Raw genomic sequence first — 15,100 nt, 5'->3', positions numbered from 1 at the left:
TCAGTTTTGCTATCAAACTGAACATCAGGAACCAGTAAGAGCCTTTTTTCACCATCACCAAGCAAACAAGCAAACCGACCCCAGCTCCCTTTCAGAGGACTGCAACATACTGTGGAGATCCAACTTCACACATCCAACACTTCAAGACCTCCACCACCAGTGCTACGCAAGCTCCAGAGAAGAAAGACACCGAGCACCAAGTGCCTGGTGTGAAAAAACAGATTCAGCCCAAGATTTAAACTTGGCAAAGTCAAGGGAACTTTCCGCATAGAGAGAAGAAGAGAGCAAAAGGCAAAGTCCACATTCGATGTGGCATGCATTTAAGGGCAAAGGCAGAGTTATAAATGGGTCTTTTACTTGAAGATATTTTCTGGATCGGGTAGTCTGGATCAGGTCTTGACAGCCATTGTATCATGTAGGTTTTCTTTGAAGGATCAGAAACGTTTCCTTGAATAGAGGAAAAAAAAAAGATGCAACACAACATATGTTAGACAGCATTAAATTCTTGCCCTGTCAGAAGGGGACAAGCTCAGAGAGGGAGTGGGCTCCAGTTGTGAAGGAGCCCAGGGAAGGATTACAACCAGGCTGTGTGATTTTGGGCAAAGGGTACTGTTCGGGGAGTTTGCTACAACTTGTGCCCAGCACTTCACAGCCAGCACTGAAGACAGCCCAAGGGCCAGTTCAACAGCAGCACTTCTCATGGCAGTGTCACACATGTCCCCAGAGACTTGCAGCCTAGCTTAGTTACACAGCCTCATTAAAATCTTTGTATTGGAGACGATAATTGACAGCTTGCTTCTAATTAATTAGAAATCAAAAGCTACCCTGAGAGATACAGCAAGAAAAAAGAAAAATATGAATTACTTAATAATAGGAATGTGTGAAATCATCTCACAAGTATCATTTGCAAACAGCTGAAAAGCTAACAAGGATAAAGGTCTTGTTGGCCTGGATTAAGCAGGAACAAATTAGTTATAGCTTTTAAAAACTGAATTAGATAACCCCTGCAGATAATTTATGTTTGACAGAATGGAAAACAAGTCTGGAACTCTTGGTGGAGATGGGGAAAGCAAAGAGGCACCCTTCATTAGCCAGAGCCCAGCTGACCCTTGCCAATCGCCACAGGTCTCAGGGGTGCAGGGTTGGACTCAGGCACTGCTCCTCTCCCAGGGCAGCTGACAGCTGCTGGCCACATCCAGCCATCAGCACTGTGCTGAGCTCTGCCCCAGCTTCTCAGGCTGTCCTGGGCCAAGCAGTGCTCTCCAGCAGGAGAAGAGCCCAAGGAGCCCATCGGCCACACAGCAGCTCCACATTTGGAATTCTGCTCAAAACAAGGACTATGGAGAAGAGTCCCCCCCAGGCAGATGTAGCACACAAGTATCAGTACAATGAAGGCATTGCAAATAAATAAATTAATGCTTTTCCAACATGTAATAGAAGCCATAGAAGACAAGCCCTTACTGGGACACGGAGGTAGTCTGCAAATCCTTACGGTCTCTGGTTTATTCTCCTTGCACAGGCCGATGGCGTTGTCCCTGGTCCGGCACAGGACCGGGCGATCCTGGGTGCCATTGCCACAGCTGACAGAGCACTGAAAGGACATGCAGCAGTTACAGCCCAGCCACCCTCTGGAGACAACAGATCAGAAACTAGCTTTTCAATTTTAAAAGACTGCCCTTGATTTGAGCTGACATGGTGCATTATTTGAGCCACCGCAGTACCTATAGTAGCTAAGCAAGAGGGAGAGCCACTCACTGCTTCTTGTGGTACACCAGGAATTGTGAAATACTCCAAGAATGAGCTATGGTCTGAGCACTAAACAAACAACTGTACATGTGAGTCATCTGTTCCCAGAGCCATCTATTCACAAATTCAGGGGTTGCATTACTTGTCATGCTCATTCCATCCAGTCAGAAACTAGTTGTTTGAGACCTCCAGAAAGGGACTGACCTGTGACCAGGGTCCTATTCTCCACTGTGCTGGACACAGCTCCCTGTTGCAGGGCCTCCTGCCCTCCGGGCGGTTGTTGTTGCAGTACTTGGTGTGGACAGAGCGATTTGTGTTGTCGTGGAGGGGCTGGATGCAGCGCACAGACCGTACCTGATACCCTGTCTTCCCACAAGATTTGCTGCAAGGCTCCCATTCTCCTGTAACCCATCTAGGTTGGTGAAAAGAGAGTGAGCAGAGTAAAATTCAAACTGTTGATCTGTAATTCTTAAACACAAGTTTAACATGATGCTAATACTAGTTCTAATACAGAAAAAAAGAGAAGATAGCAAAAAAACATGGTGAGGGTTATTTGACTGCCCCTGAAATATCATTAGTAAGACCCAGATCTTCAATATTACTTTCTCATTATCTCCAAGATAAGCATTATTCTTACTTGGCTGTATTTGCTTCGATTTTAAGCTGCCCTTTCCAAGACTGCACATAAAAATATGGTTGCTTTTATGTCAAAAGCAGCCACCCAAGGGTGCTGCTGAGCTTCCGAGGTCTGGGTGCATGAGAATGAGATGTGTCTTGTCTCATAATGTAGCATGAACCGGCTGTCCCCACAGCTGGTTCCCACATGAGTGAAGCCAAAACATCTGGGCTAGAAATGCAGCTCCAGCCCGGCCTGTATCTGGGCACTCCATGGGCCATATCCCTAGCCAGACTCAATCTCTGAAGCACTGACAAAACCCTGTGAGTGCTGAGCTGGGGCAGATCAAGGTTCTCATCATCAAAAATGTTTGGTTTGGGGGAAGGCAACTCTCCAGTGAAAACCAGAAGGTTCAAGTTCATAATGTCTAAATCAGTATGGCCACTGATAAATGAAACCTAATCTTTGTAATGTGCTGTAGTTGAAAACTGCACTGATCACCCAAACTGGCTCATTAATCATAGCTACTAATTGTAAAGAACTTAGAGAAGAACAACAGGGACAGACAGGCTTAGAGCAAATGTATCTAGACTACTGAAGCCTTGGTTATAATTAAGTGAAGATATATAGCAGTCTAAATATTTACGGAGTGCAGAGATTTGCAAGATGGAAATATTGTTCCATGTAAACAGAATTCATGGGATAAACTTAACCAAAAAATATACATAGTCTGGAGAAACACCCTGAGCTTGAAGGAATTGTCCTAAAGTACTCATAAAATCCTGGGTTTGGAAATAGTGAAGAAATAGCAAAAAGCACTGCACTACACACTCCACTTAAATAGAAAGTAACAATTTCACCCAAGTTTCTCTTTGTAACCTATAGAATTTCCACAGCTGTGGAGAAAGGCAAGAGCTGTCAAACCATGAATCCTGAGGTGACTTCTGAGACAAAGATGAGTTTTTCCAGAAGTGAAGAAGCAGCACATTAGTGTAGGGGGTGTCACAGAGCTTTGTAAAATCTCTTATATAATTGCCTCTCCTATGTACAAGAGCAAAATGCTTGGATGGCATTCTATGGAAACAGAGCAAACTGAAACTTCAGGGATCCAAGCACAATTTAGGATCCTATTGAGTCTTTGTGGTACCTGGGCCCAATTATATTTGCAGCTGAAAGGAGGATACAGTCCTTTCCAGAGAGCCTGAGATACAGTTAGGTTATTACTTCAGTTTTCCAATAAATAAACATTCAACCCTGACCCATGCTGAGTTTATGGGGCACAGTTTCTTGCCTTTTCTCTCTTTAAAATCTTTTTTTTGAAAGGAAGTTAGGAAATATTGTGTAGTATGTTCTATTTATTTGCTGTGATTCCTGGAACCTGTATTTAGTCCCCAGGGATAAAAGCTGGAATCAACATACTTGTTTCTTGTTGCAGTAGAAGCACAAAGAATATATTAGTCCTACATGTGGCAGGAATAACCTCCTGCCAGTCAAAAAAATCACCTGTAAAATGTGAATTATAATATTTATAACACTTGACTATGTAGAGCAAAAATGAAGGTACAACAGGCATTTCGTGCTGTACAAGGGCAGCCAGAGAGATCTAGCAGGTCAAATATTTTCCCTGTGTTTAAATGTCTGAAAATATGCTGTGAACTTTATGAAGATTTGGATTTGAGAGACTGGATGATATTGGTTGTCTTCTGTAGCACTCTGTACATTTGTTCTGACATGGTTAACCCACAGTGTGTAAAACCCACTGGTATAAACTGATACCTCAAGATGGCCTGAACACAAATGTCTGGATCAAGAGAGCAATTCTTTTCCAATCCAACTCATTAAATAAGTCATAGGAACCAGCAATCACAGAAAGAATATTTCTATGAGCAGAATAGAGCATGACATCCTCCCAGTCCTGGGTCTCTGTAATGACCATGGAGGTGAAGTTAAAGCCCTCTTCCTTGAGGTGACAACGCTGGCTGCGTGTGGTGCCCCCGCACCTGCAGGGAGCAGTGCTGGGTGCAGGGATGCTTACATGGGCTGGGAGCACTCCTGGAGGTTGCACACCCTGCGGATGGGTTTGGGCTTCTGGATCACCTCGCAGTAGCTCCGATGAACCATCTTGTGGTCCGTCTTCCTGCGGCAGCCGTACTTGGTGAACTGGTAGCCTGCGGAAAGACACTCCTCTTATTCTCAGGACTGGCAGACCTCACAGAGGGCTCGAGTTTCAAATGAACTGCACAAATGCTGTCAGGGGTTGCAGCAGGAGTTGCAGGTGAACACGCTACCAAAGGAGCTGTAAGCTGCACCAAATAAACACTTACCACACGAATTTAACACCCGTAATTGCTCACCCCCCTTATTTTTCACGACTTTAATGAAAATAACAGCCAGATCCAGCATCTCAAAAACATTCTGTAAACCTGCCTAGCCACGAACCAATGCTGCAACCTGACCTTCAGCCTGGGGAACAGCATCAGGGTTCACATCTTGCCCCAAAACCAGAGTCTGACACTGCAAAGGCCACGTCACTGGATGAGGATTTACAAAGGGCTGCCCCATGGCACCTTGAGGTTTGGCACCTTCACAGCTTGGAGACCCTCATCCAAATCTTGCACACTTGTGCAATTTTTCAGTTTCATAACCATAAATCAGAAATGAACCAGCCCAGATCTGCCCCCAAACCGTTTAAGTCACATTTTAACCCCATTCACTATTTATTTATCTATTACTTAACTTAAATAAAACTCCTCCCATACTCTGGTCTCCCTAATGGCTTGTGGCAATGAATGAATTTTGAATGATCTGTGGTTTTGTTTTTACCTCCCCCACAAGGTTTTGAACACTGGGACCATTTCTTCAAAGCCCATTCATATGACACTGAGTCCTCTTCCAAAACGTTATTGTTATCTACATTCAAGGAATCTTCATGGATCATGTACTTGTAAGTCAAAGATATCTTGGCACCACCATGAGGAATCACCTAGTAAGAAAAACAGATGTAAGGAAAAAAGATATGAAAGACTGATATCAGGAGCTCTGTGAGATGACATGGAATAGTCATTGTGGCTCACATATAAAAACATCCCCGCAGGGATCTCAGCCTTTTAGCTGCACTCAATGCATTTTTTCCCTGATGAAAAAGTATATCCTTATGACACAGAGTTTCTAAACTGCATATTAAGAAAGACTGTTGTTGATTTAGACTTACTTTCCTTGCCAGCATTGGGCTGACATCATGATACTAAGTTTTTTCCATATCTCATCACAAAGGAAGGAAACTTTGTACTGAAACGATAATGGATAATTCCACTAAAAGACAAAGCGAATTCAACTGCAGAAGTAACTGAAAGTGGCAAAGAAATTGCTTATATTTCTGATAAAACACAAATATTCTTATGATAATCCTGGAATTCTGCAAAGCTTTTTACTTAATCTTGATAGAAATATAAACTATTTAGAAAGATGTTTTGTTATCACACTGCATTAAGACAAATGCAAGAAAATGGAACTCAATGTGAACAAAGTGCAAAATATTGGTCCTCCAGAAACGTAATATTTATTCTTTCTTTGAAGTTCAGCTGGTGTAGACCAACACATTACAGTTGTTTTCAGAGGGATTTTAAATCAACTCACCCCTGCTAATTGCAGTCTATTGCTTGTTAGTTTGCAATGAAAAAAGAGTATATTTGGCTGGTTTTGGGAACTATGGAACTGGCTTTGCCCTGAAAAAGGCAGCCAGGAAACACAAGAACCCTGCATCTGCCTTTGCAGGATACATTTTCAAAACGTGGATGGGAGAAGGAGCTATTAGATCCAGCCTATACGAACCACTCTGACCTTTTTTTCGACTAGTGCTCACAGGTCAGATAGGATAAGTACAGAGTCTTCACTCAGTGGCTGATTGCTAGGCCATCCACAGGAAATAATCAGGACAGCTGGTTGCTCAACACATAAACCTGAATTATAATAGGTCTCATACAGAGCAATGAATTAGGAGAAAGGAATTAAAATACATCTTCTATTGTCTTATAGTTGAAGCAGATGTCTTCTTGTAACTCACATGAGGAATCTGAGTTATATGCTAGCCCATTATGGCTCTGTGGAAGGTGGTTTCCATTTGACTTACCAAAATAACTATTCCATTACGCAGTGGCCCCATGGTCTGCACTGTTTCTCTATCATCGTCGTTCCGATATTCCCACTCCACACCCATGTCAATAAAGACTTTAGAGTCTGGCACATAGTTGTCTTCACTTAGAATGAACTTCCCCGTTTCACGATTTTTAATAGCTGGGAACAACACAAGAAAAGTTAATATGAGAGGTTCGCTTCTTACCTCCAGTTTTGTCCTGCTTGTGTCCCAGTGGAAGAAGCTGAAAAGGCCAGTGTGCATTTTCCCTCTGTTTCCTCACAGGTTTGGAAAGACTTTTTCAGGTGTCTCACTGAACTGCCAATGCTTTTCTGCTCAGCTCCAGAAACATCAGTTGTCCTTTTTTTTCCTTTTTCACAGCCTGCCTTGCCAGAGAAATGAGGCCAGCATGGCTGCGCCACAGGGATCCAGCTGCCTGCTCCCCTATAACAACTTCTGAATCCACTGGCCAAGTCCGAGCCAATTTGAGAGCCAGTGGGGGTCCCAGAGCTATTCAGCTCTTTCATATGTTGTAAGGCAGCTCAGAGGGCTGTTACTGCTCCATCAAAGAAAGGCTACTGAGCTAACCCCCAGCAGGTCCCCTCAGTGAGAGAGAGACACTAGAAACAGTAATAATTCTCCTGCACAGATCCAGTCCTGACACCAACACAGCCCTGTTAAGCTCCTGCAGGCACCTGCCACTGCACACAGAGCCTGGCTCCTCTGCTTCAGCTCTCACCAGTGCTCTGTCCTTCACCTGGAGACACTTCAGCCACCTTTGTATGAGGACAGGTTTTCACCTGAGATGGAAAATTTGCCCTCCTCGTTAGAAGAAGCGGGGACTGTTTGTTATGTAACACCAGATTTTAACTCCATTCTCTCTCTGGCAGCTACCTGAGCATCCGGCTCCCTCAGCAGTGGCCTCGACAGCGAGTGAGCTGTTCATGTGCACAGCACTCACCCCACCCCGACAGAACTCTGTCTGAAGGAGAAATGCTCCCGGATCCACAGGGCCGGGTGCCCTGAGCAGCAAGGGAAGCATCCACTGGGGAGAAGCTGGGATGACTCACGCTACAATCAGCAGACCATTAGCTGTGAATCTACTTCCAATTAATAGCAGCCCACTAGTCACTGCTTCCCATTGATTACAGGGCTCGGGGAGGAGAGGATTTCCATTACCTCCTAGACTGGATTGATTTGGCAGCCTCGTGTCAATACTGTTAGCAGGGGGGCAGAATCTGGAACAGATCTGGATATAGCTGAGAAATGACTGAGGGTGGGAAGCACGAAAGATGCACGCAAAGACCATAGAATGCTTTGGGTTGGAAGGGACCTTGAAGACTGTTTAGTTCCAGCTCCCAAAGATAATGCATGGCACCCCATAAAGTAACTCAGTGCCTCTTCCAGCAGCTTTCACACATGCACATACCAACACAGAGATCTGGCTGGGACACCCTGGAATATAGCAGAGGGAAATAGAATTGCCAAACAAGTTTCCTAATTTAACATACTTAGAGAAAGCACGTGGTGTGGGAGGGTAATGGGTAAACAAATGTATAAACACATTGTCAGCCTCCAGAGACAAAAATAAACACCAGAAAAAATTACTGTGACTGAAAATTCTCCTACTTGTTACTTACCGAGATTATGAGCAGTGGCATCTGTTTCCTGTATAAGTAAATGTCTCGCACCAGCAGGAATTTCAAACATCTTAACGTACCCTATAATTGTAGTATTTGAAAATATGGTTATGGATTAATACGCCACAAACAGGGAGGGTTTGTCTTAGGTTTTTAAATAAATCTTATTTTCTGAAAGCAGGGTGTATTAAACAAGATGAACTGAATCCAGCATTATTCCCATCCCCATTTTTGTGCCAGGTGATGGAATGTAACAGGGACAAAGGGCTTTGGGTCAGAAGAAGGATGCCTGAAGTATCATCAACAGATTTTGCTTCAGACTGAAATGGCCTTTGAGCACCATATGCACCCACAGAGGCCACACAATCTCCTGCCTGACAGTGCCTGATGATGATATATTATTGCAGCTCTGCAGTGACTTGGAAAAAGCAGCTGGGTGACATCAGAAGCACAAGTACATCCACAGCTCTGCAACAAGGAGCAGGGAAGTCCTCTTCTATGCATGCACAGGCCCTGGTAGCAGCAGCTTTAACTGATCACTGGACAGAAGTCTTATTTTCAAATTATAAACACATCTGGAAGTAAGTCCAGATTGTTTATTGGAATTAAAGATGCTGCACATGATGTACTTAGTAATGGTATTTTCCCTGAAACATAAGAGATCAAGAAAAAATACCCGGAATTCCCCAGGACAAACCACACTGAATGTACCGACCTTGCTTTTTTGGTACTCTTGAAAATGTTCTTTTCACCACTTTGCAGTGGGAGTTATCTCCTCCACAGACACCACACTTATCTTCCTGCTTCGTGGAACCTATGACCCTGTCACACCCAACTTTCTGTGCACAAAAGAGAGAAACAGTCATTCGTATTTATCCACCCTTCAAGTCAAATGAGCCTTCACCTCGTGTATCAATCCCACCTTCTGCTTCAGAAAAGCAGCACACCTTGTAGTATTCTCCTGGAAGATCAACACCTAAACAGATTTTAATACTTCCTGTTCCTATAACAGCTGTCAATTGGGTGATTATATTTTTATATTATGCTTCACAGTGGTTCTCTTACTGAAGGAAAGCAGAATGGTTAAGGAAAAGCTCTTAAGCCTCAGCTTATCTTAAGACAGATGCTTAAATTCCAGGAGAATCTAGGCATCTATATGGGGATAAGCACATCCACCAGTGCTTTGCTAGTCAGAGACTAATTCCTTTCAAAGATGACCTGCAGCAGATCCCGACTTAGAGGAACTGTCATTGATTTTTTAAAAATAACATGATCAACTACAGAGAGAATGCACATCAGCCATATCCTAACACCACTTTCCTTGAAAGCTGCTGTGCGTTCCTGTTTCATTGCACATTCCACCCCCACTAAACCTCAGCAGGAAGAGCTTTCCTTGAAAGCTAATTGTAATAGATCATCTTAAAATACTGCATGAAATATTTCCTGTGTAGGTAGGTGCTTTTGGAACCGAGTCACATGCATGGCAACTGTGAACATCACACATAATATTGTGACAATAATCCTAATGAAATCTCCTTATTGCCCAAAGTGTTATTATACTTAGTCATTCTTGGAGAGAAACACTCAGAGTACAACTTTAATTGTTTTCACAATACTGAGCTCTGAAAAAGCCCCCAAATACTCACCAGGCAGTCCCCCCTCACACAGATGCTGTAAGCGTCCTTGTAGGAGCAGCGGGTCCCGTCGTGTACCATCCTTTTCATGTACACCACATCCCCTGTCTCCTTTGATTCGCAATACAGGTGGCACCTCTCCTTAGCTGAAAAATAAAATGACCCAAATTGTGCTTGTTCAGCTCTCACAGTTCAGTTGCTGACCTTGTGAGCAGCACTTTCAGTAGTGCTGGTTCTCCCTTCTTCCTTGCACACATCACAGAGCCCAACGTGGTACCCATAAATCATTGATGCTTATCCCCTTTGAAAAATCCTGTGATCTCTTGGAAACTGCTGCATCATAAAGCAACCATGTGTCACCATTAGGAGACAGACTTAAAAATAACAGATCATTGACTTTGATGGGGGATCTATTTAATCCTCTGCAGATGCTGCAATCTGGTAGACCTTTCCTCAGTTGCACAACTACCTGTGAGAGATGCTGGTTTCTCCTGCACGGCGCTTAAATGAAAAAAAGCCAAAGTAACTTTCCCATTAAAAGCAGCTGTTTGACACTGAGTGAACCTGGCATCCAAAATTTCTTCAGAGACATCTGGACCAGAGCATTTCATCCTAACCACAAAGTTAATTTTCCCTCATGGTTGTAATTTTATTTAAGATAATTTAAACCATTAAACAAGATGAGATGTCAAAAAAGATTCAGACAAAAAAACATTTTTTTACTGCTAACACATGCACAAACAGCCAGACAAGTGGTATTTTCTCTAATCTGTTCCAAAGAGCTAAGATCAAAAAATAAAGCTGAAAATGACTAGTCACTGGCTGAATAAAGTTGTATTCCACTAGTGTATTTCATTCTATCCATGTCTCTTGCTGTCCTCAGCCCCATAATAGGATTCACTGTGCTTTCCTTGGCACTGAAGAGCAGATGGCCTTTCTGCTAGATGAAACAAATAGAGATTCTGCTATTTTAACATGATTAAAAGTTGGAAAGCTTTTCCCACCATTTAAAACAATAACGACCTTTCCATTATAGCAGTTCAGCTGAAATAAATCTTCACAGGCCCTTTGCATTCTTCCCCTGTACAGTTCCATGGCCTCTGCCCTCTTTTTATAAAGTCCTTGTTATTGCTGTTGATGTCCTCAAGGCCACTGGGTATTGGTACATCAGAGACCTTTGTTACCACTCCCAAACGATGCAGGGAAGTCACACTAAAAATCCAGGGTCTAATCTATTAAAACAGGTACTTTTTTCAGTGCAAATTCTTAATAGGAGACTATTAAGATCATGATAACGACAGACGTACTGTATTTGCATATATTAGAAACATTAAGCTATGAACAAGATAGATGTCTACACACCACCCCTGGGTATGCACCCACCCCCACCCCACACATACCACGCATTCACTGCGTGTGATTAAATGAAAATATCAGCAGGTCTGACTGGGTGCCAACAACTCTGTACAAGGGCTTTATTTTAGAGATGGTTCTGTTCCCACTGCTCCATGGGAACAGTAAATGTGCAAGTGCTGCTAAATTAGATCCTGTTATTGCAAGGAATTATTTTCTTCCTATTCACTGGTGCTGGGCACAGTAGAGGTGCAGGAGCATGGATGCGACGGTGTGCCCGTCCACTCTCTGCTCTCGTTTAACTGAGGCTGGGAGCTCATAGCCAAAGTCACACCCTACTGCCCTGGCAGATGCACAATGCAGGAGTCTGTGAGCACAGCAGGGATGAGGACATGGTGGCTCAGAGGGCCTGGAACAGGAGACAGGCCATGGCACAACAGGGCATCGGGATTCTCAAGGACACACTGGGGTGTGGCTCAGTGGCTTTTCTCTGCCCACAGCATGAGGCACTCCTTTCTGTTCCTATCCCCTGCACAATGTGTCAGACACATCCAGCTGAGCTGCCTGTGAAGTGTATGGATTTATGTCACTTCTGAGCCACAACTGCATTATCTTCACAAGTATGTCACTGATATGCCTTATCCTTACAAAAAGGAGTTTTAAATAGATTAGTTCAAGCACAAGCTTGTCTCTGGCCTTGTTTTCACACAAAAGCTGTTCCCTCTAATAACCCTGCACAGGTAAATGTAACTCTCAAGGAGTCTGCAGTTAAACCATAGTTAAATGGGAAACCAGCAGTGCAGGGATCAGTGCTCAGACATCAATGAGCTGGTTTCTGACCCAGAAGCCATTGAATTTAATAGAAAAAATTTGATTTGTTCCAGTGGTCTCTGCAGCAGGCTGCTCCAAAGGCTAAAGCGTAAGCAAAGGTCCTGCAGGCCACAGCCTTCATCCCCTCACCCTGTGCCAGCAATGCTATTTCATGAAATTAAGCTGTGAGGCTGTGTCTGTGCCTTTGAAAATCCCAGACTGACCAAGATGGCATGAAAAGAATGAGGGAACTCTGAGAACTCTTTGGGAAGAAAGGCAAATTAATTAAAGGAATTTGCTATTAATTTCTGGCAGAATAGCCTCTCACTGGAATGCAAAATGATTCACCCAAAGTGACCCTTCCCCTCCCAGTGATGACACTGGGCTGAGGATGGGGTGAGTGCCCAGAATCTGTCCCTTGCCAGGCCAACCCTGCCCTCACGAATTTGTCATTCAAGTGAAGTGACAGGGTTCAAAACCAGCAAACAGCCCATACTGCTCATTCAACAAGTTGAAACTCATTGCCCTCTGCCTTTTTGTTTGGTGAAACATCTCAGCGTGTTTTCTGGCAAGAGCAGACATGGTCCCAATCAACCAGCTGCACTTGCATTGACAGTTGAGCCGAGGCATTAACAAGAACAGGAACATTTTTATTCTAGGAGGTGATCTCTGTCAAGAGGCCACAAAATCAGCCTGACCTTGCTGGTTGAGAGCCAGCACCCATCCAACCCAACAGCTGCCTCCAACAGTGACAGCAGCATTTGCAGGAAGACACAGGAAAAACTTGAAACTTTCTCAGAATATTCTCCAAGTTCCTCCTACTCTGCAGCTTGGGGACTTCCAAAATCATGGCTGGAACTTGGTGTTTAATAGCTCTTAATGGATTGTAGAACTGTCAAGAATTTTTCAAAGTAAGTTCTAAAACTTTCTGGCATCTGCAACTTCCTGTGGCAGGGAATTTCAAGATTATTAGATGCTTTGTACTAAGTCTTTCCTCTTATTTGTTTTAAATCTGCCACCTGATAATTTTATTTGATGTTCCCAGGCTTGCATTATGAGAAACTCAATAACCATTCCACATTCAGTCTCAGGCCACTCACAACTCTGTAACTCTATCTTTTTAATCTACATCCTTGCTTTTCCAGGGTGAAAAGTCCTGGTTTATCCAAACTCTCCTCATCCAGAAGTCATTGTTTATGTTTGCTTTATTCTGGTCTTTCTGAGTTCAGCTGTGGGTTTTTTAGCAGCATGGGCAGCAGTGAGATGGGCACAACCTGAGCCGCACTGGGTGAGTATTTAAAGTGCAGACACAACGTGCAGGTACACGGAGGCAGAGCAGTGTTCTCCATCTCTCCCTTCACAGGCACTGAATCAATCTTTTCCTAAAGCTATTCCCAACTCCCAGCCTTTCTCTTCAGAGCCCACCATTGTACAGATCCATACACACATACACACCAGTTTTTACCCCCATAGCCATTACTGGCATTCATTAACACCAAACTTCCTTTGCCTTCTTGTGCCACTTAGTGTCACAAGGTCCTTCTGCAGCTCTCAGAGTGGGCTGTGCTCCTGTGCAAAACCATTTCCTTTTATCTCATGGTAAATCCATTTAACTGCTGTCACTGGGGAACAGTATCCAAAGATTTTTGAAAATCCAAGTACATTGCATGGATTGGATCACTCATACACTGATACTCACTGGTCCCTCCAAACAACTCCTAACAGGTTCCTGATTTCCCAGGAAGAAGTTTTACCCCTCCCTATATAATTTTTACTCATATTTGCAACTGATTTTAGTTTTCACAGGAAAGGGGCTGCTCACCATCGATATGTTCATAAGGGAGCCAGTGGTGTTTGGTGTTCTGGTACTCAAAGTAAGGGTCCCACTGCCGGCACTGCTCCTCTCTGAAATCCTCAAAGTCCTTGGGACAGTCCTGGGTGTTGCACAGCTGGAACTCGTAGCTTGGCCCCACACATGTGCGGCCTCCATTGGCAGGACTGCGACAGGGAGAGAAACCCGTGGTTAGTTTTGCCATTATTTCATTAATCAACTGTCTATCAAATCTTCTGAGGAGCAATTTGTTTCCCAGTCATGCCAGTAGGCACTTGATGAAGCCAGGGCTGTGTTTCTGATATGTAAAATATATATTCTCTTTCAAAACCCACTGTCACTACTTAGCTTTTAAAAAGCAACTTCTGCAAGTAGAGGTTCAAACCACTTGATAAAGGCAAGGAAAGACATTTTCTTGGTATAGCCAGGAAAGGAAAGCACAGCAGAACTCATTCCCATTCACCCCTAATGCAGTAGCAAAGGCAGAACAGCCCAGCTCAGTGCTGTGCCCCAGGCAGATGTGCACCAGATCCCTGGCAGATCTGGCAATACAGAGCTCAGAACCTGTAGCTGGGTTTGCACCCTCTTCCAGGAAACACAGAAAATGTTTTCAATAGTACCTTAGGCTTTTCCTACTTGTAAATAGATTCTACAACTAAAACTGTGCCCATAATTAGAAAGGTCAATTCCCTGTTGCCAAAGTAATAAAAGCTGAAAAGAGAACTGGCAAATTTTTTCTTAACAGAACAATTTCCATCAGAAAATGCTGCTTCATAAAACTCAATTTAGAAAAAAAAAAAATCAATGATAAGACGATTTTTAACACTAGTCAAGTTCAATTGCTTTATCAACAAACCAAGAAATTCCACGTTAAAAATATTCTCGCTGTTAAAATCATAGAATTTTGACCATTGTTTTAGTTCTTACTGTTAGGATCTTGACTTTTTATGATAGCACATTAAGATAGCAATAATTGCACATTTCATATCATTTGTATATACCAATCTTTATTAACTATACTTTACTTCCACTCTTACTGGAATGGAATCATTCTACATTATCTGGATGACCCATATGTAAGTTATTAAAGAAAGACAATTCAAAATTCCTAAAATTAACTTTGGGGAAGGTTCTGATCTCAGGAGCTTTGTTCCAACTTGGAATGAAAACAGTTTGAAAATATTTTAAGACCTTGTTGAAATATCCTAGAAGGTGGATTAAAGAAAACTTTTTAAAAGGTTTTTTAAAAAAAATCCAGTAAATCACTGCTATCATTTCATACTCACATTTAAAAAAAAAAAAATATAGTACCCTAAACTTTTATTTATGCTTTACACA

The 15,100-nt window shown here is 43.0% G+C and overlaps 1 protein-coding gene across 1 annotated transcript in view; it reads right to left on the bottom strand.

The window, feature by feature from the left end:
- The window catches only part of LOC121658123 (A disintegrin and metalloproteinase with thrombospondin motifs 2-like), a 177,625-nt gene that overhangs the window by 8,746 nt on the left and 153,779 nt on the right, over positions 1–15,100 (bottom strand). Inside the window, exons 12-21 of the mRNA XM_042014622.1 lie at positions 13,754–13,929; positions 9,781–9,914; positions 8,850–8,973; positions 8,135–8,215; positions 6,492–6,655; positions 5,186–5,345; positions 4,398–4,530; positions 1,951–2,158; positions 1,462–1,591; positions 358–447 (exon numbers count right to left, since the gene is read on the bottom strand). Coding sequence (XP_041870556.1) covers positions 358–447; positions 1,462–1,591; positions 1,951–2,158; positions 4,398–4,530; positions 5,186–5,345; positions 6,492–6,655; positions 8,135–8,215; positions 8,850–8,973; positions 9,781–9,914; positions 13,754–13,929 — 1,400 coding nt within the window. The remainder of the gene's footprint in view (positions 1–357; positions 448–1,461; positions 1,592–1,950; positions 2,159–4,397; positions 4,531–5,185; positions 5,346–6,491; positions 6,656–8,134; positions 8,216–8,849; positions 8,974–9,780; positions 9,915–13,753; positions 13,930–15,100) is intronic.

Source organism: Corvus kubaryi, unplaced genomic scaffold, assembly GCF_017639235.1.
Source record: "Corvus kubaryi isolate FWS band 111438036 unplaced genomic scaffold, C.kubaryi_AGA036_p1.0 split2-37374, whole genome shotgun sequence".
Lineage (NCBI taxonomy): Eukaryota > Metazoa > Chordata > Aves > Passeriformes > Corvidae > Corvus > Corvus kubaryi.
Note: the sequence above shows the minus strand (reverse complement) of the source record. Positions and strands in the feature narration are given on the sequence as shown.